The following is a 21,066-nucleotide window of genomic DNA, read 5'->3' as shown; positions in this document are numbered from 1 at the left end:
TGCTGCGCAAATATGGTGTGACAAAAAGTATTGCAATGATCGCCATTTTATTCTCTAGGGTGTTAGAAAAAAATAAATATATACTGTTTGTGGGTTTTAAGTAATTTTCTAGCAAAAAAAACAGTTTTAGTCTTGTAAACACCAAATCTGAAAAACACCCAAAGTAGAGAAGTGGTTAATAAACATTAAAAACGACTGGAACACCCCTTTAACCTGGTTAAAGAATCTCAGCAGCAATCGATAGCGTCCGTTATTAATCCTTCATTTCCACCTAATAAAAAAATAAACGTCTTGATGCGATCTTGATCGGCCTTATCAAAATGCGGCACACTATGTACGGTATGTCCTCAGGACAATTATAGCTTTTGTGTTTACATTAAAGACAATGGCACATCATAAATTTGGAGACACGCTATAATTAAATGTCTTCTAGAGGTTTTGTCACCGATGTTCCCGTCATTATATCTCCATCATCAGAGATTCCGTACAAGCAGTTCCTCACTTATCTCATTAAGGTATGTCCAAAGGGATTAATTTCTTTACATTAGTAATCTTCCTTGTATGTCGGCAGAAACATAAATAGCGGTGAGGCACAACTGGACAGTCACTTCGACTCCGAGACTCCGACTCCTTCCACATCATTCATATCCAACAACATGAAGCTTGTGCTGAACTTGTTCCTGATTCTCTCCATCTCCGTCGCTACAGGTGAGCATGCGCAGCTATTCATGACTGGTGATGAGCCCAGAGGTTTCATCAAAGTGTATTTCAATGGGAAAATACAGATTTTGGGACAATTTTGATGAAGTCGTTTCAGTTTCATTCATGCAAAATTAGCTTGGAAAAAAAATCCACTTTTTTATTTTTTTTTATTTAGAGCAGAGGTCTTGAAAATATTTACACCCACTAATACAATGGTGGGGCACTATTCCTCCCACTAATACCAATGATGGGGCACTATTCCTCCCACTAATACAATGGTGGGGCACTATTCCTCCCACTAATACCAATGATGGGGCACTATTCCTCCCACTGACACCAATGGTGGGGCACTATTCCTCCCACTGACACCAATGGTAGGGCACTATTCCTCCCACTGATACCAATGATGGGACACTATTCCTCCCACTGACACCAATGGTGGGGCACTATTCCTCCCACTGACACCAATGGTGGGGCACTATTCCTCCTACTGACGCCAATGATGGGGCACTATTCCTTCCACTGACACCAAAGATGGGGCACAATTGTTTCAGATGCGGCACTATTCCAGCCACTAATACCAATGATGGGGCACTTTCCCTCCTACTGATACCAATTATGGGGCACTATATTTCAGATGGGGCACTATTCCACCCACTATTACCAATGATGGGCCACTATTCTTTCAGATGGGGCACTATTCCTCCCACTGACACCAAAGATGGAGCACTATTCTTTCAGATGGGGCACTTTTGCAGGGCCAGTTTGCTGCCCTTCAGACTTTAGGGGGGGGGGCCGGACTGTGGACTTTGGCAGTAGAAAATGCCCCATTGTCAGTGAAAATAAATTATGCGTCAGGCTTGGTGTTATGGGAGTAAAATAACAATGACATAGTGCCTGTGGTCATGGGAGGAGGAATAGTGCCCCATCATTGGTATCAGTAGGAGGAATAGTGCCCCACCATTGGTATTAGTGAGTGGAGTAGTGCCCCATCTGAAATAATAGTGCCCCATCATTGGTATTAGTGGGTGGAATAGTGCCCCATCATTGGTATTAGTGGGAGGAATATTCCCCCATCTGAAAGAATAGTGCCCCATCATTGGTATCAGTGGGTGGAATAGTGCCCCATCATTGGTATTAGTGGGAGGAATAGTGGCCCATCTGAAAGAATAGTGGCCCATCATTGGTAATAGTGGGTGGAATAGTGCCCTATCCGAATGAATAGTGCCCCATCATTGGTATTAGTGGGAGGAATATTCCCCCATCTGAAAGAATAGTGCCCCATCATTGGTATCAGTGGGAGGAAAAGTGCCCCATCATTGGTATTAGTGGGTGGAATAGTGTCCCATCATTGGTATTAGTGGGTGGAATAGTGGCCCATCTGAAAGAATAGTGCCCCATAATTGGTATTAGTGGGTGGAATAGTGCCCCATCATTGGTATTAGTGGGTGGAATAGTGCCCCATAATTGGTATTGGTGGGTGGAATAGTGCCCCATCATTGGTAATAGTGGGTGGAATAGTGCCCCACCTGAATGAATAGTGCCCCATCATTGGTAATAGTGGGTGGAAAAGTGCCCCATCTGAAAAAATAGTGCCCCACCATTGGTATTAGTGAGTGAAGTAGTGCCCCATCTCAAAGAATAGTGCTCCATCATTGGTATTAGTGGGTGGAATAGTACCGCATCTGAAAGAATAGTGTCCCATCATTATTATCAGTGGGAGGAAAAGTGCCCCATCATTGGCATTAGTGGGTGGAATAGTGCCCCATCCAAAAGAATAGTGCCCGTCATTGGTATTAGTGGGTGGAATAGTGCCCCATCTGAAAGAATAATGCTCCATCATTGGTATTAGTGGGTGGAATAGTGCCGCATGTGAAAGAATAGTGCCCCATCATTATTATCAGTGGGAGGAAAAGTGCCCCATCATTGGAATTAGTAGATAGAATAGTGCCCCATCCAAAAGAATAGTGCCCCATCATTGGTATCAATAGGAGGAAAAGTGCCCCATCATTGGTATTAGTGTATAGAATAGTGCTCCATCATGTGTATTGGTAGATTGAATAGTGCCCCATCATTGGTATTAGTGTATAGAATAGTGCCCCATCATTGGTATTAGTGTATAGAATAGTGCCCCATCATTGGTATTAGTGTATAGAATAGTGCTCCATCATTGGTATTAGTGGGAGGAATAGTGTAAGGAATCATTGGTATTATTGGGTGCTCCAAAATGTTCTTCTGCGAGTCGGGATAAAGTGTTCAAGCGACACGCTCCCCTCCCCCCTCACCAGGGTTCATGGATCCTCAGCTTTGCAGTCTGGGGGCCAGATAAGTGCGAACATTGAAGGGCCACATCTGCGATCTGGAGAGCACTGATTTACAGGGTTTTTTGTGTGTGATTATTTAGAATAGTTTGTTTATATTATTTACCATTCTTTGTGTTTTTATTTTGCTTTTTTTGGAGTATTTTATGATTATGTATGTGGTTTTGCTTACATATGTTTGTTTTTTTAAACTGCCTCATGTAAGCTTCTTACTTCTTACAATTCCATTTTTTGTATCATTTGGATTACAAGACTCTACAGAAAAAATAAATAAAATGATATTTGTTTCCTTTGTAACAGGGACCTGCCTTGTGTGTGAGAGATGCGAGAATCTCCATGGAGACGCCTGCAATAAGACTCAGACCAGCACCGAAGTCTGCGCCCATCACGTCACGCAGTGCCGCACCACCATTATGGTTGAAACATTCGGTAATTTTCTTTATTTACTTATTTTATTACTTTATTTATTTATGCTCCATTTATTGTGATATTTAACCACTTCCTTACTGGGCACTTAATCCCCCCTCCTGCCCAGACCAATTTTCAGCTTTCAGGGCGGACGCACTTTGAATGACAATTGCGCGGCCATACAACGCTGTACCCAAATTACATTTTTATCATTTTTTTTCACACAAATAGAGGCATTTAATCACCTCTGGGGTTTTTATTTTTTGCTAAACAAACTAAAAAAATAGAAAATTTGTCATAGTTTGTTATAAAATTTTACAAACAGGTAATTTTTCTCCTTCATTGATATGCGCTGATGAGGCGGCATTGGTGGGCACTGATAGGCTGCACTGGTGGGCACTGGTAGGCTCTGATAGGCACAGATAAGGCGGCACTGATGGTGACAGATAAGGTGGTACTGATGGGCACAGATAAGGCGGTACTAATGGGAACAGATAAGGCGATACTGATGGGCACAGATAAGGCAGTACTGATGGGCACAGATAAGGCAGTACTGATTGGCACAGATAAGGCGGCACCGATAGGAGGCACTGATAGGTACCACTGATGGGCACTGGTAGGTGACACTTATGGGCACTGGTAGGTAACACTTATGGGAGGCACTGGTAGGTGACACTTATTGGTGACACTGATGGGTGGCGCTGATGGGCACTGGTAGGCGGCATTGTTGTGCATTGCTAGGTGGCACAAATGAGCAGATGGCTGCTCTCCCTGATCGGGACTGATGTCCCTCTAACAGCCGCCGGTGATCGGCTTTTTTTTTCTCCTCGCGATATCAGCTATCAACTTGGTGAAACTCCACCACCGCCACCTCTGGCTCAGACCCTTGGGGGAGGGGGGGGGGGCCTGCTCACCAGAATCACTTGTAAACACAGAACCCCCCCCCCCCGTTTTACTTACCCGAGACCCGAATTTCCTTGGGCACGATCCCGCGTTGCTTTCACTGAGCTCTAGTCGGCTCTTCATTGGATGATTGATAGCAGCGCAGCCATTGGCTCCCGCTGCTGTCAATCAAATCAATGACGCTGCGCGCTGGGTGGTAGGGCCGAGTGATACAATCGGCAGCTGTGGCTGCCGACTGTATCACACGGGAGCGCACCCGCAAGCTAACCCCCTTGGGAGAGCGCTTCCCAGAGGGGGGTTAGCTCTTGCGGGGAGCAGCCGAGACAGCCGCCGAGGGACCCCAGAAGACGAGGATCGGGGCCACTCTGTGCAAAATGAACTGCACAGTGGAGGTAAGTATAACGTTTTGTTAGTAAAAAAAAAAAAAACATACAACCCATTTTATGCCCCTTTAAGACCCTCCTACTGTTCGTGAAATTTAACAGACCACACCCACTACTTGATGTGATTTGGAGGGTGTGTGTAGGGGGAGGGGTTTTGGGGGGTCATGATTTAGTTCCAGCACCTATTGTTTGAGAAAAAAAAGCCCTGTGCTTTCCTATTTCCAAAAAGTACCTTATGGGCCGTATGTACATTAAATACAATAAGGGTGAGGTCTAGGAAGCCCGACCTTCAATGTAATCAGAAAGAGGTACCACCACAGTCATATAGGTTTGGTGTAACCAAAAGCATAACGACACAACAAAATAAAGAATAGGCATGAACACCCAAATGGCTACCTAGAGGTAAACTAGGCGTTCATGCCAGGGCCGTCTTAATAGCATTATAGACCCCTGGGAAAAGTTCTGGGGCCCCTACAATGGAGTGCAGGTAAACAGACATCAAGTAGGTAGGAGGCCGACAAGCAGAGCTTCCCCTTTTGGGTGGAGCTCCGCATTTAACTACACTAACAATCATTCTGTACAGCAAAGAAACAGTGAGAAAATACTACATACAAAAAGTAAAAAAAACTGTCATGATATACTGATATAGTATATCAGCTAGATTGATGCCTCCCAAGAACTATGGCCCCTCTACACCACTGCCAACCTGCCTCCCCTGTGTATCCATCACTCTCAGTGCCATCATGGGCCCCCCAATTTCGGGGCAGCGTGGGTTCAAGGACCAGCTGCTTTGGGGAAAGTGCAGGGGCCCCCCCATGCAGCTGGGACCCCTGGGCAGTGCCCAGGTGTGCCCTCTCATTAAGACAGCCCTAGTTCATGACAATTCTTTATTTTCTTGTGCCATATGTACATTACCATCCACTCCTATTTTGTGTTCTGTTTCTGTTCGTTGTGTAATATTCTTGTTTGTTTTACTATGATGTCATTCATTGTATCTCCTCAGGAAATATCTCCTACTGGCAGTCCTGGAAATCCTGTGCCAACAACCCAATTCTGTGCAGAGATACATTCAACATGTCCGTAGGATATGAGCTTTTCAAAAAAACGGTGTGCTGTGAGGGGGATCTCTGCAACAAGGGGGCAATAAAATGTAAGTCATTATTGCCTGCATGATGGATATGTTCCTCCTGTGTTTGCATGTGTCTCCTCGAGATACAAACCAGTACATTACCAGTAGACTAATTGCCATCAGCTCCAGTTGTCTGGGTGGCTGTGGCCCCTTACACAGCTTTAGGCAGGGCCCCCCTGAACCAAATTTTAAAAGTTGCATTTCTCTGGACAACTGGGCGACAGGGCTGTCTTAATGAGAGGGCACACCTGGGCACTGCCCAGGGGCCCCAGCTGCATGTGGAGCCCCTGCACTTTCCTCAAAGCAGCTGGTCCTTGAGCCCATGCTGCCCCGAAAATAGCATACTAGCTCATTATGAATTACTTACCTGAGATGGAAGCCCCGGCACCTGTCCTCGTACACCGCTCCGACGGCCGACATCTCTCCCGGGGTTACTTCCGGGTATCGCAGCTCCAGCTGTGATTGGCCGGAGCCGTGAGGACGTCAGTTCCGCACATGTGCGCTGGAGCCGCCGGTAATGGCACACAGACTGAAGCAACAGCACATACGTGCCATTGCTTCAGTTTGCCCCAGTGCACATGTGCTGATGCCATTGGCACATGCAGGGGACAGGGAATATCGTCTAAAACGTGCAGGTTTAGGAGATATGCTGGGTAGCTACAGGTAAGCCTTAATATAGGCTTTCCTGTAGCATAAAGTGGTCTGTAATGCAGAGCTCACCCCAAAAGGGGAAGCTCCACTTGTCTGCCTCCTACCTACTTGATGTCTGTTTACCTGCACTGTCTCCATTGTAGGGGCCCCAGAGCATTACTTTGCCCAGGGGCCCATGATGCTATTAAGACAGCCCTGCTGGGCGATCCTTTCTTCCTACCCAAGTCTACACGCTAAAACAACCATAAGGCACTGTGCCAGGCTGCTTTTTTATGAACCATGCTTTAAAAGTTGCATTTCTCTTGTCAACGGGGTGCGCCTTCCTTCCTACCCTAGGAAACAGGGATGCAAGCTGACCACGTTTGGATGGTTTTGTGTTTTTGCCCGGCGTTTTTTGGCAGTTTTCCTATGGGGAAGCTGTCGGGAAAACCTCTCGTGTGTAGGGGGAAAGACTGACCGAGCAAGTTCTCAGCTTTCCCCTTGGGATTTCCAACTGGAATTTTTCCGTCTGAAATCCTGCACGTGTGTACAGGGCATTAGTATTAGTATTTACTACAAAAATTCCCAAACTACTAGTTATAAAGGGGGCTAGTCAAACCATGCCATCTCTGGATGTAAACCCCAATTTTTTTTTTTTTTTTGATGTCACAATGTAGAGTATAAGATTTCCTATCATCTGTGCCCAGTCTTGCACAAAGAGTTAATCCAGCTCTGAGCAATCCTCTTTTATTGTTCAGTGAAATAAAACGGACTTACAGAGAAAAACCTTAGTCCGTTCCTCCCCCTTGCTGTGAGTGACAGGTTATTTACATATCTCATGCACTAGCCTGGAGACAGGCATTATTTTTTAATTCCCACCCCCACTCCTTTTCTAAAGTCATGTGGTTACTTTTCTGGATTTTGACTGGATGTTAGTGATCATAGCAGAATTTAGTGTAAGGAATACATAGGAAAAAAATGCATGTTGACAAGGGGAGTGTAGAGGAGGACGGAGAGTCTACTGACATCACGACTCCACCCACCGAGCTCCAGACAACAGACCCACCCACAGAATCTGCAGTTTTTCAGTTCTTATACCAGACAGAGGGGAGACATTTGACAGGTAAGGATACATGCAGGAGGCATCTATATCCTTATAGATCAGCACTATGGCAGCAGTTTAGAAAGGATGAGAGTGGCTTTACATCTACTTTAACGTTAAAATGGACTTCACAGGATGATAGTATAAATAAAAATATAGCCTAATTAAAGCCATTTTCCAGGCCAAAATGTTCTTAGGTTCTTATTTCCGTCTTTGAACCCTTTGGGGGGGGGGGGGGGTTCTCACTTCCTGTCCCTGTGAAAACCTTACAAGAAATGGGGAGTGTGGCTGACATTGGGACAAGACTATATGTCCCAGTATCAACCATTGGGGAAAATGTTTTATTATGGCTTTGGTTGACATTGGGACAGGAATACATTTCCCAATGTCAACCACAGCCATAAAAAAACATTTTGGGCTAGATTTACAAAGACTTACGACGGCGTATTACTAGATACGCCGTCGTAAGTCCAAATCCGTGCCGTCGTATCTTTACGCGTATTCTCAAACTGAGATACGCTTAAATCTTGCTAAGATACGACCGGCGTAAGTCTCCTACGCCGTCGTATCTTAGCTGCATATTTACACTGGCCGCTAGGGGCGTGTACGTCGATTTACGCAGAGAATATGCAAATGATCAAGATACGCCTATTCACGAACGTACGCACGCATGTAAGATACGCCGTTTACGTAAGGTGTTTTCAAGCATAAAGATAAACCACCAAAAAGATGGCGCAGCCAATGTTAAGTATGGACGTCGGATCAGCGTCGAATATTCCACGTTTTACGTCGTTTGCGTAAGTCGTCCGTGAATGGGGCTGGGCGTAAGTTACGTTCACGTCTAAAGCATTGAGTATTTGCGACGTGATACTGAGCATGCGAGCGCATACGCCGTACGATCGGCGCTTCATTTACATGTATGGTAATGAATCGTGAATTCATTACCATACAACACGCCTCCTACCTGCCTATTTTGAATTAGGTGGGGTTACGCCGGGCCATTTGCGCTACGCCGACGTAACTTAGGAGGCAAGTGCTTTGTGAATACAGTACTTGCCTCACTATCTTACGTCGGTGTAGTGCAAAGGGGATGCGCTACGCCGACCTAAAGAAGCGCCGCCGTACCTGAATCTAGCCCTTTGTGTACGCTGAGAAATTTGGGAAAATCTCCCCAACACAGACCAGATCCAAAACAAAATAAAAAGTTTTGATTTGAGTTGGAATTTCCACCACTGGTGAGAGACATTGGGTATCTCTGGCATTATTCTACTGTTAATACAAATGACAACATCTATGTTTATTATACATGTAATATTAAAATGGATTTTATTTGTTTGTACACTAGTGGATGCTATCAACAGGACGGAGAACGGGGTGATGTGTCCATCCTGCTATGCTAAAGCTGGTAAAAGCTGCAAGCCGACTGAAATGCGCAAGTGCCAAGGACACCAGACAGCTTGCCACTCATTTTCTGGCCTAATCTTTAACTCAAGTAAGTAAATCATTTTGTAACAATAACAAGGGGGACCCGTTATATTGCTTTTGGTGACGGTCAAAGTAGAGGTGTTAGCATATCCCTGTGTCCCTGAGCATAGGGTGCTGGTTGTCCAGATACCAATCCAGGGGATTAGTAAACGTAAAAAGGAAAGGATCACTGCTACTCCCGACCTGCCCAGGTGAAAAAACAATAAGGCCCCTTTCACACGGGGTGGATCAGTAATGATCCGCCCCGTGAACCTCTGCTTGCTCAGCAGGGATCGCTCCGTTGATCCCCGCATAGCCGGCGGATGACAGGGTGGTCCCCGCAGTCCAAAAGATGGGAGCATAGAGGTACTTTTTTTTAAAAAAAATTCCAGGACGTAGGTGGATAAAGTCAATGCCACTGTTCCGTTGTACACCTTTGTAGGTGGGGTTGGGTGGGGTTCATCAGGAGGGTTGTACAGAGCCCCATGATTTCTAATAGCGGCCTTGAATCCATGATAGTAATCTGATCTGTAAAATAGATCGCAGGTTAACCGCTTGCCGCCCGCAGATATACGTCTGCAGCATGGCACAGGCAGGCAAAGGGATGTACCTGTACGTCCCATTTAAGAAGCGGTTGTTGCGGGCACGCGCGTCCCGCAGACTCGATCGCCGCGGGCATACCGGCGATCGTCTCACGGCGACATAGAACAGGGAGATGTTAGTGTAAACACAACATCTCCCCGTTCTGCCTAGCTGACACTGTCACTACTCGTGTTCCCTGTCATCGGGAACACGATCAGTGACGTGTCACAGCAAGCCACGCCCCCCTACAGTTAGAATCACGCCTTAGGGAACACTTAACCCCTACAGTGCCACCTAGTGGTTAACCCCTTCACTGCCAGTGTCATTTTCACAGTAACCAGTGCATTTTTATAGCACTGTTCGCTGTAAAAATGACAATGGTCACAAAAATGTGTCAAAAGTGTCCTATGTGTCCGCCATAATGTCGCAGTCACGATAAAAATCGCAGGTCGCCGCCATTACTAGTAAAAAAAAAATCAACAAAAAGGCTATAAAACTATCCCCTATTTTGTAGGCGCTATAACTTTTGCGCAAACCAATCAATAAAGGCTTATTGCGTTTTTTTTTTAACCAAAAATATGTAGAAGAATACGTATCGGCCTAAACTGAGGAAAAAATATGTTTTTTTATATATTTTTGGGGGATATTTATTATAGCAAAAAGTAAAAAAATATTGCATTTTTTCGCTCTATTTTTGTTTATAGCGCAAAAAAATAAAAACCGCAGAGGTGATCAAATACCACCAAAAGAAAGCTCTATTTGTGGTAAAAAAAAGGACGCCAATTTTGTTTGGTAGCCACGTCGCACGCCGAATTGCAAAAAGTGGCCCGGTCATTTAGCAACAAAATGGCCAAGGGCTTAAGTGGTTAACAGTCCAAGTGGATTTCAGCATAATAAATATATCTGTTGAACTCTGAAAGGCAACAAGAATCCTCATCTCAGCTAAAATATCCATTCGAAATTGCCTCTGCCCCATAGCTCTCTTGGTTGGTGCCATTGCACTTGCTCCAGCCACCAGACATCTTTCACACCTGGCACAACCTTAGGCATACTGTCCATGCAATTGAATGTTTTGAAGGTGCCCCATGCAGATGTCAAATACAATGCCAACATTACAAAATATGACAGCCATGGGCAGGGTTTCTCCACTAGGGTTCCTCCCGAGGTTGCTAGGGGTTTCTTGAGCAATAAGTAATTTCAGTCTCTCAGATGAATCTCATATTAATAATAATGATAACGTGCGTCACAACAGTGTATGGTTAATAATAGAAGTCCATTCAGGTAAAATATATACTAAACTAAAACCAAGTCCAGAAAGAAAGTGCTAGAATTGGTGCTTCCACAGAAAAAATCTCCGATCATCCAGGGAGCAACTCAGTCCTTGTCACAACAGGATCATTTTATGGATGAGCAAAAAAACAGAGCGGAGGAAAGAGACGGGCAAGGGAGTCCAAGTTTGGATAAAAAACGTCAGATTCCTCGTATCCTCCCCCTGTGGTGATGGCCGCTTACCTTATAAATAGACCCCACTGGGTCTAATGGTGCATTGAACGATAATGGCCAACCAACGGTGAATGCTCCTTCCCCCTCGGTGTGTTTTGAACAGGACACCACTGCAGTACTGCCTCCAACCTCGCCACAGATTTCCTGGGAAATGTATCTCTGTATCCAAGGATTTAAAAGCAAGAAAAAAGGATCTCCATAGTGTAGTAAGTTAAAAGGCACATAGGTCCAATTCATTAAAATCGGTAGTTGACTATAAAAAGGCAAACAAAACACCATACAGGTAAAAACAACGCCAAAGATACAGGAACTTCCGGTCACGGCCATAAAACTGGAAGTGGATATCACCTAAGCTCCACCCAACGCGTTGCGTCACTGCCACGTGACTTCATCAAGGGTACCTAGCACTTTGTTAAATAGTAATAAGTGCTACTTCAATATATTTAAAACATTGTCTGGGTGCTGGATACACTACAGAAGTCAGCTGTTGTTTATGCCCTCATTATAGTGCTTTATTATTAGTGTTATATATATATTTTTTTAACACCTTTGGTAGCGCATTAGTACTCTTGTTTACACAGTCTCTCAGATAAGTTCCCATTGAAACCATTGATCTTTTTAGCTATCTGTAAGGCCCCTTTCACACTGGGGCGGGGGGTGCACTGACGGTATAGCGGCGCTATACCGTCGTAATTGCTGCGGAATTGTGGAGGTATTCGGCCGCTGGCTGTGCGGTTTTAACCCCCGCTAGTGGCCGAAAAAGGGCTAATACCGTACGCAATTCGCCTCTGGTATAGCCGTTGTGTCCCATTGTTTTCAATGGGAAGGAGTGGTGGAGGAGCGGTAAACACAACGCTCCTTCACCGCTCCAAAGATGCGGCTAGCAGGACTTTTGGAGCGGTCTTGCTAGCGCACCGCCTCAGTGTAAAAGGACACAGGCTTAAAAATTGAGACTGCAGGAGTTTTTCAGGCGGTATTTAGGCGCTATTTTTAGCACTAAACCGCCTGAAAAACTCCTCAGTGATGAAAGGGGCCTTAGGGGGTAATTCTTCCCAATGACCATCACACAAATGTATCATGAGTTGTAGATATCAGCCTGGATCCACGAAGAAGTTACGTCGGCGTATCTATTGATACGCTGCGTAACTTCTAGGTTGCTCCGGCGTATCTTTGTTTTGTAGCCACAAAACAAGATACGCCTGAAGCTGGGCTAGATCGGACTGACGTACATCTTGGTACGCCGTCGGATCTAAGGTGCATATTTATGCTGACCGCTAGGTGGCGCATTTTTTTACGTCGTTCACGTAAGGCTTTTTTCTGCGTAATTTTACCCCTGCTCTATGAGGCATACGCAATGTTAAGTATGGACGTCGGGCCAGCGTAGAATTTTCCGTCGTTTATGTTGTTTGCGTAAAACGTTCGCGAATAGGGCCTTGCGTAAATTACGTTCACGTCGTCTAGGCATTGAGCGGGCGTAATTTAATTTGAAAATTCGACGCGATACTGAGCATGCGCGCGCATGCGCCGTAAAAAAAGCGTAATTTACGTGGGGTCAAGCTTATTTTACATAAAACACGCCCCCCTGTTCATCATTTGAGTTCCGCGCCCTTACGCCGGGAGATTTACGCTACGCCGCCGTAACTTTAGAGGCAAGTGCTTTGTGAATACAGCACTTGCCTCTCAAAGTAGCGGTGGCGTAGCGTAACTACGATACGCTACGCCTGCCTAAAATTACGCCACTGACTGTGGATCTGGCCCATCATTTTTTTTAGCAGGGGTTCCTTAAAAGTTATTTCAAGGGTTCTGCTGGGTTTAAAAGGTTAGGATAGGTTGGCCTAGGCGGGTACCGAGCAACCAATGACACCTCTCATCCTGCGCACTGCACTTGTTAACACCAACGGCCACCCACACTCCTGAACCTTTGCAGTTTTTATAATATATATGCCTTTTTGTTTGTTTTTATATTATTTTCCCATTTCATGATATCCAGTTAATATATTGTGACTTTTCTCTTACAGCTCAGTTTGAACCTTGGGCCTATCAAGGATGTACAACAGAGAACACTTGCCATTATCGTCCTCCACCATACCCTGAGACTTTGTTCCAGAAGGGTTTCAGACTGTCCTGTGTTGACAGCAAAAACAGCAAATACAAAGTCAAATATTAAAAAAAAAATTAAGTATTACACATGGCAAACAAGGATCACTGGAGGGGGAGAGAGCAGGAGGAAGCCATTTTTTTTCTGAGAAAAAATTGTATTTGAAGGCAGTTCCTATAAAAAGAAAAATTGTTTGCAAATAATAAAATTTGGGGGTACAACACTATAAAGGGTTGCAGGGCGAAATATTGCTCTGTAGGGTTTGTTGTGTTTCTTGATTGATATAAATGAAGCCACTTATATCAAAGATGAATTTGACCATGTTTTCTATGAAATGTCAGTTTATGAAATGTGAAATAAAACCAAAAGTTGCAGAGGTATTTTGCTTTATTTGTTAATTGCTGCCGCTCTGCACTGGATCACGTAACTTCCAAACAAAATCGACGTCCTTTTTTTTTCCCCCACATATAGAGCTTTCTTTTTGTGGTATTTGATGACCTCTGCGTTTTTTGTTTTTTTTTGCGATTTAAACGAAATTAGAGCGTCAATTTTGAAAAAAATTCAACATTTTTTACTTTTTGCTATAATAAATACCCCCAAAAAATTTGTGGGCTAGATTCAGTAAGAAGTTACATCGGCGTATCTATTGATACGCCGCGTAACTTCTATGATGCGCCTGCGTATCTTTTTTCTGTATTCAGAAAGCAAGATACGCCGGAATTTTGCTAAGATACGACTGACGTAAGTCTCTTACGCCGTCGTATCTTAAGGTGCATATTTACGCTGGCCGCTAGGTGGCGCTTACGTTGATTTCGGCGTAGAATATGCAAATGAGCAAGATACACCGATTCAGAAACGTACGTTCGCCCGGCGGATTTTTTTACGTCGTTTACGTAAGGCTTTTTCCGGCGTAAGGTTACTCCTGCTATATGAGGCGTATCCAATGTTAAGTATGGACGTCGGGACAGCGTAAAATTTTGCGTCGTTTGCGTAAGTCGTTCGCGAATAGGGCTTTGCGTAAATTACGTTCACGTCGAAAGCATTGACTATTTGCGACGTGATTAGGAGCATGCGCACTGGGATACGTTCACGGATGGCGCATGCGCCGTTCGTTAGAGACGTCATTTACGTGGGGTCATGTTCTATTTACATAAAACACGCCCACCTATTCACAATTTTAATTTGGCGCGCTTACGCCGGCAGATTTATGCTACGCTGACGTAACTTAGGGCGCATGTTCTTTGTGAATCCAGCCCCTGCCTCACTAAGTTACGGCGGCGTAGCGTATCTAAGAACAAAGTTAGGGCGGGCTATCTGAATCTAGCCCTATATATATAACCCTTTTATGCCTAAACCTATTTATGACATTTGGTGTTTACAAGTTAAAATCCAAATTTTTTGCTAGAAAATTACTTAGAACTAGGGTTGTCCCGATACCGATACTAGTATCGGTATCGGGACCGATACCGAGTATTTTGCGGGAGTACTCGTACTCCCGCAAATACCACCGATGCCTAAATAGAATACTGGGAACACAACATCAGTCTCCTCTCCTCTGACAGGGCATGGACCTGTGTGTTTACACAGATACACGGTCCTGCCATGATTGCGGGCAATCGCGGGGGGCCCGGCAGACATCACCGGCTCCCGAGCGATGCCGCGGGTGCGCGCACACCCCCTAGAAGGCCGGGGAGCCCAGGACGTCATATGAAGTCCACCCAGGAGATCCCATCTGTGGACGTCATATGACTATGGGCGGGATGTGAAGAGGTTAACAAGAGAAAAGTTTAATGTAGCAGTTAACTGCTTAAGGACCGCCGCACGACTATTTACGTCGGCAGAATGGCACGGCTGGGCACATGGACGTACAGGTAGGTCCCCTTTAAAATGCCCAGCCGCTGCGCGCTCGCGAGCCAGTCCTGTCTTCCGTGACCGCGCGCGCGGGACCCGATCGCCGCCGATGTCCCTCAATCGGGTCACAGAGAGGAAGAACGGGGAGAGGTGAGTGTAAACAGACATTTCCCCGTTCTTCCTAGTGTGGCTGTCACTGATCATCTGTTCCCTGTGTTAGGGAACGACGATCAGTGACGTCACACGCACAGTCATGCCCCCCCACAGTAAGAACACTCCCTTAGTACACACTTAACCCCTACAGCACCCCCTCCTGGTTAACCCCTTCACTGCCAGTGTCATTTTCACAGTAATCAGTGCATTTTTATAGCACTTTTCGATGTGAAAATGACAATGGTCCCAAAAATGTGTAAAAAGTGTCCGATGTGTCCGCGATAATGTCGCAGTCACAAAAAAAAAAAAAAACACTGATCGCCGCCATTAGTAGTGACATTTTTTTTTTTTTTTTTCATAAAAATGCCATAAAACTATACCCTATTTTGTAAACACTAGGCCAGATCCACATACATTTGGATCGGCGCAGCGTATCAGAGATACACTACGCCGCCGTACCTTACCTGGCGTATATTCGAATCCTCATCGAGTTTGCGCCTTAAGTTACGGCGGCGTAGTGTATTTCTGGCAGCGGATTTCGAATTGGGCGGGTTGGGGGCGGGTTTCATTTAAATGAAGCGCGTCCCCACGCCGATTGAACTGCGCATGCTCCGTTTTTAAATTTCCCGCCATGCTTTGCGCGAAATGACGTTGCAACAACGTCATTTTTTGAACTTAGACGTGAGTTACGTCCATCCCTATTCACGGACGACTTACGCAAAAAAAAAAAAAAATTTCAAATTTCGACGCGGGAACGACGGCCATACTTAAAGCGGTTCTCCACCCTAAAGTGAAGTCCCGCTGATCGGATCCCTCCCCCCCTCCGGTGTCACATTTGACACCTTTCAGGGGGGAGGGGGGTGCAGATACCTGTCTAAAGACAGGTATTTGCACCCACTTCCGGCCCGGCATTCGGGCAAAAGACGGGCATTGCGTCACATCCCGTCGCCCCCCCCCCCCCCGTTGTGTGCTGGGAACACTCGGCTCCCAGCACAAAGCGGGAGCCAATCGGCGGGCGCGGCGCGACTCGCGCCGTAGGGAACTGGGCAGTAAAGCCGCAGCGCTTCACTTCCTGGTTCCCTCAGCGTGGATGGAGGGGGGAGCAGCAGAGAGACGAGCGATCGCTCGTCATCTGCTGCGGACGTCCCTGGACTCCAGGACAGGTAAGTGTCCTAATATTAAAAGTCAGCAGCTGCAGTATTTGTAGCTGCTGGCTTTTAATATTTTTTTGGGGTGGAACATCCGCTTTAACATGGCAATTCTATCTATACGCCGCAAAATAGCAGCTTTTACTATACGCCGGAAAAAGCCGACTACAGACGACGTTAGAAAATGCGACGGCCGCGCGTACGTTCGTGGATCGTCGCAAATAGCTAATTTGCATACCCAACACGGAAAACGACGAGAACTCCACCCAGCGGGCGCCGAAGTATTGCATCTAAGATCCGAAGGCGTACGAAGCCGTACGCCTGTCGGATCTTACCCAGATGCCGTCGTATCTTGGTTTGAGGATTCAAAGTAAAGATACGACGCAGGAAATTTGAAAGTACGCCGGTGTACTTCGTCTGTGGATCTGGCCCAATACATTTTTCACAAACCAATCAATAAACACTTATCGCAATTTTTTTTACCAAAAATATGTAGAAGAATACGTATCGGCCTAAACTAAGGAAAAAAATGTTTTTTTATATATTTTTGGGGATACTTATTATAGCAAAAAGTAAAAAATATTGAATTTTTTTTTTTTAATTGTCGCTCTATTTTTGTTTATATCGCAAATAATAAAAACCGCAGAGGTGATCAAATACCACCAAAAGAAAGCTCTATTTGTGGGAAAAAAAGGACGCCAATCTTGTTTGGGAGCCACGTCGCACGACCGTGCAATTGTCAGTTAAAGCGACGCAGTCCCGAATCGCAAAAAGGGGCCTGGTCCTTAACCTGCATATTGCTCCGGGTCCTAAGTGGTTAAAGGTATTGTGCAAAAAATTTACAAATCTCCCCGACCTGGAAAAATCGCAGGTGTTTAACCCCTTCCCCAGGATGACGCACATCACGAGGAGCCCACAGATCACTTCTTTTTCCATTAACATTTGCAACTGATCCCGTAGAAGTGCTGCAGGAGGAAAGCGATGAGCAGTCACTAATCACTATGCAGAGTCTGTACAGCAGAGCTTCTACTAGAGATTAAGAATGAGCTCCGGCGTGTTCGCATCGTACACGTGCAGAGCCCGCCAGGAAGTGTGCACGGCGCTGCGCTAATCACAGTCAGGGAGACATTGTCCCGATGCTCGGCTGCAGGGATCGTGAAATGTCTCCCTGACTGTGATTAGCGCAGCGCCGTGCACACTTCCTGGCTGGCTCTGCACGTGTACTATGCGAACACGCCGGAGCTCATCCTTACTAGAGATAGGCCTCTTTCACACGGGACGGATTCCTGACGCTCCGCCCTGTGAACCTCCGCTTGCTCAGCGGGGATCGCTCCGTATATCCCCGCTGAGCCGGCGGATGACAGGGCGGTCCTCGCACACTGTGCAGGGACCGCCCTGTCCGATCTCCGCTCTCCCCTATGGGGGGGATCGGATGAACATGGACCGTCTGTCCGCGTTCACCCGATCCGATCCGCCAGACGGATGAAAAAATAGGGTTTTCCTCCGTCTGCAGAATCTGAGGATTGCGGACCCGGGAGAGATCCGGTGTCAGCGCATGTTCATCCGCTGACACCCGCAATCTCGTAGGGACCAATGTATGTCCCTTTTCACCTGTAAACGGATGGATGGAAAAGCGGACATACGGTCCGCCCGTGTGAAAGGGGCCCTTAGTTGTAACAATGACTTTGCCTAAGGAGTTGTGCTGCTATTCCTGTGACATGATCCACCATGATGTGTGATATGTGAATATTGTGCTTACAGAATACCAAGGTGACCCCACATGTCCATTACCAATAAGTGTGAGCACCAATAGAATCATCAACACTTCTCATTGGTCCCCAGATCAGTGCAGGGGAGAGGGGTGTGTCTAAGGAAGAGAGGGGGTGAGGAAGAGAGGGGGGTGAGGAAGAGAGGGGGGTGAGGAAGAGAGGGGGGGTGAGGAAGAGAGGGGGGGTGAGGAAGAGAGGGGGTGTCTGGGGGGGGTCTAAGGAAGAGAGGGGGGTGAGGAAGAGAGGGGGGTGAGGAAGAGAGGGGGGTGTCTGGGGGTCTAAGGAAGAGAGGGGGGGTGAGGAAGAGAGGGGGGTGTCTGGGGGGTCTAAGGAAGAGAGGGGGGTGAGGAAGAGAGGGGGTGTCTGGGGGGTATAAGGAAGAGAGGGGGGTGAGGAAGAGAGGGGGTGTCTGGGGGTCTAAGGAAGAGAGGGGGGGTGAGGAAGAGACGGGAGTGTCTAAATGAGAGGGGGGGTGAGGAAGAGAGGGGGGTGTCTGGGGGTCTAAGGAAGAGAGGGGGGTGAGGAAGAGAGGGGGTGTCTGGGGGGTCTAAATGAGAGAGGGGGGTGAGGAAGAGAGGGGGTGAGGAAGAGAGGGGGGGTGAGGAAGAGAGGGGGGTGTCTGGGGGGTCTAAATGAGAGAGGGGGGTGAGGAAGAGAGGGGGGTCTAAATGAGAGAGGGGGGGTGAGGAAGAGAGGGGGGTCTAAATGAGAGAGGGGGGGGTGAGGAAGAGAGGGGGGTGTCTGGGGGGGTCTAAATGAGAGAGGGGGAGTGAGGAAGAGAGGACGGGTTTCAAGGAAGAGAGGGGGGTGTCTGGCGGGTCAAAATGAGAGAGTGGGGTGAGGAAGAAAGGGGGGTGTCTGGGGGGTCTAAATGAGAGGGGGGGTGAGGAAGAGAGGGGGGGGGTCTAAGGAAGAGAGGGGGTGTCTGGGGGGTCTAAATGAGAGAGGGGTGGGTGAGGAAGAGAGGGGGTGTCTGGGGGTTGTGAGAGGAATAGAGGGGGTTGTGTGAGGAATAGAGGGGAAAGGTCTGTGGTAAGTTGCCCCCCCCTTGTACTTACAGACACACTGTGCGGAACATCTTCTTCCTCCCTCCAGTCATGTGACAAGGGGATAGAGACTGAGGCAGCTTCCCCTCACGGCACAGCGGCGCTCTCTATTGCCACCTTCAGGCTGGAGGGAGGAGGAAACTGAATCCTCCTCTCTCCAGCTATCTGCCAGCTCAGTACTCCTCGCGGCCAGTGCAGAGCCGCGCGGGGGAAAGGACAGCTGATGCGATGCTGGACACGCGCGCCCTCGGATTGGTGAAAGGGGGGGCGGGGCGTCGTATGACTCATACTAGTACGCGGCGGCGGAGCGGCGCCATTTTGCTGTACTTAGTTCTACGGAGTGGACGAGTCTTCGGCACAGCGCCCCCCAGAGGACTAATCGGAGACTTTGACGACAGATTTTTCCATCGTTCATCCATCGTTCATCCATCGTACATCCATCGTACATCCATCGGAGACACAGTAAGTGTCATTAGCAGTGATGTCACCGTGTGTTATGGGGGGGGGGGGGGGGCTGGACCTGCTTGTGGTGTCATGTGACCTGTCAGTGTTTTCTCTCCTTCTTTCTGGTTTGAGGGAAGAGAAATCACTTTTCACAATCGGGATCAGAGCTGTCTTTAGAGATCCCAGGGGCCCCACCATCTTACCCAGGGGCCCCACCATCTTACCCAGGGGCCCCCACCATCTTACCCAGGAATTATGGGGCCCCTTACACAGGCATGGGCCCCCTGGAGAGAAGGGGCGGCCGTGAATTGAGAAGGGGGGGGGGTGCCACAAATTGCACTGGGGACCTCCGGGCCCCCTACAAATAAAAGAAATAAAGAATATATATATATATTAAAAAAGGGGCCCTTTAATAAAAAAATAAATAAAAAAATATGTAAAAAAAATGTTATTAACCACTTAAGCCCCGGACCAATATGCTGCTAAATGCCCAAAGGCGTTTTTACAATTTGGCACTGCGTCGCTTTAACAGACAATTGCGCGGTCGTGCGACGTGGCTCCCAAACAAAATTGGCGTCCTTTTTTCCCCACAAATAGAGCTTTCTTTTGGTGGTATTTGATCACCTCTGCGGTTTTTATTTTTTGCGCTATAAACAAAAATAGAGCGACAATTTTGAAAAAAAATGCAATATTTTTTACTTTTTGCTATAATAAATATCCCCCAAAAACATATATAAAAAACATTTTTTTCCTCAGTTTAGGCCGATACGTATTCTTCTACCTATTTTTGGTTAAAAAAATAATAATATTTGTTTATTGATTGGTTTGCGCAAAATTTATAGCGTTTTTCAAAATAGGGGATAGTTTTATTATTATTTTTTTTTTTTACTACTAATGGCGGCGATCAGCGATTTTTTTCGTGACTGCGACATTATGGCGGACACTTCGGACAATTTTGACACATTTTTGGGACCATTGTCATTTTCACAGCAAAAAATGCATTTAAATTGCATTGTTTATTGTGAAAATGACAGTTGCAGTTTGGGAGTTAACCACAGGGGGCGCTGTAGGAGTTGGGGTGCACCTAGTATGTGTTTACAACTGTAGGGGGGTGTGGCTGTAGGACTGACGTCATCGATCGAGTCTCTCTAATAAAAGGGATCACTCGATCGATACGCCGTCACAGTGAAGCACGGGGAAGCCGTGTTTACATACGGCTCTCCCCGTTCTTCAGCTCCGGGGAGCGATCGCAATGGGGCGGCTATAAACGAATAGCCGCGCCGTCGTCCCGGATCGCTCCCCGAGGGGATCCGACCGCCGCATGTAGAGGGGGGATCCCGATCGGACCCCCCACCCGCGTCTAGGCATTGACGTACAGGTACGCCCATGTGCCTGTACGTGCCATTCTGCCGACGTATATGTACATGCGG

At 46.8% G+C, this 21,066-nt stretch overlaps 1 protein-coding gene across 1 annotated transcript; it reads left to right on the top strand.

Annotated features, from left to right (window-relative positions):
* The first annotated feature begins 447 nt into the window (after positions 1-447).
* LOC120915805 (phospholipase A2 inhibitor and Ly6/PLAUR domain-containing protein-like) lies at positions 448-13,302 on the top strand. Its single transcript, XM_040326604.1, has 6 exons — positions 448-515; positions 572-708; positions 3,324-3,452; positions 5,721-5,867; positions 8,924-9,070; positions 13,146-13,302. The coding sequence occupies exons 1-6, from the start codon at positions 448-450 to the stop codon at positions 13,292-13,294; spliced, it is 777 nt and encodes a 258-aa protein (XP_040182538.1). The 3' UTR covers positions 13,295-13,302.
* The last annotated feature ends 7,764 nt before the right edge of the window (positions 13,303-21,066 follow it).

Source organism: Rana temporaria, chromosome 10 (genome assembly GCF_905171775.1).
Source record: "Rana temporaria chromosome 10, aRanTem1.1, whole genome shotgun sequence".
Taxonomy (NCBI): domain Eukaryota; kingdom Metazoa; phylum Chordata; class Amphibia; order Anura; family Ranidae; genus Rana; species Rana temporaria.
This window is presented reverse-complemented; position numbering and strand designations above follow the sequence as displayed.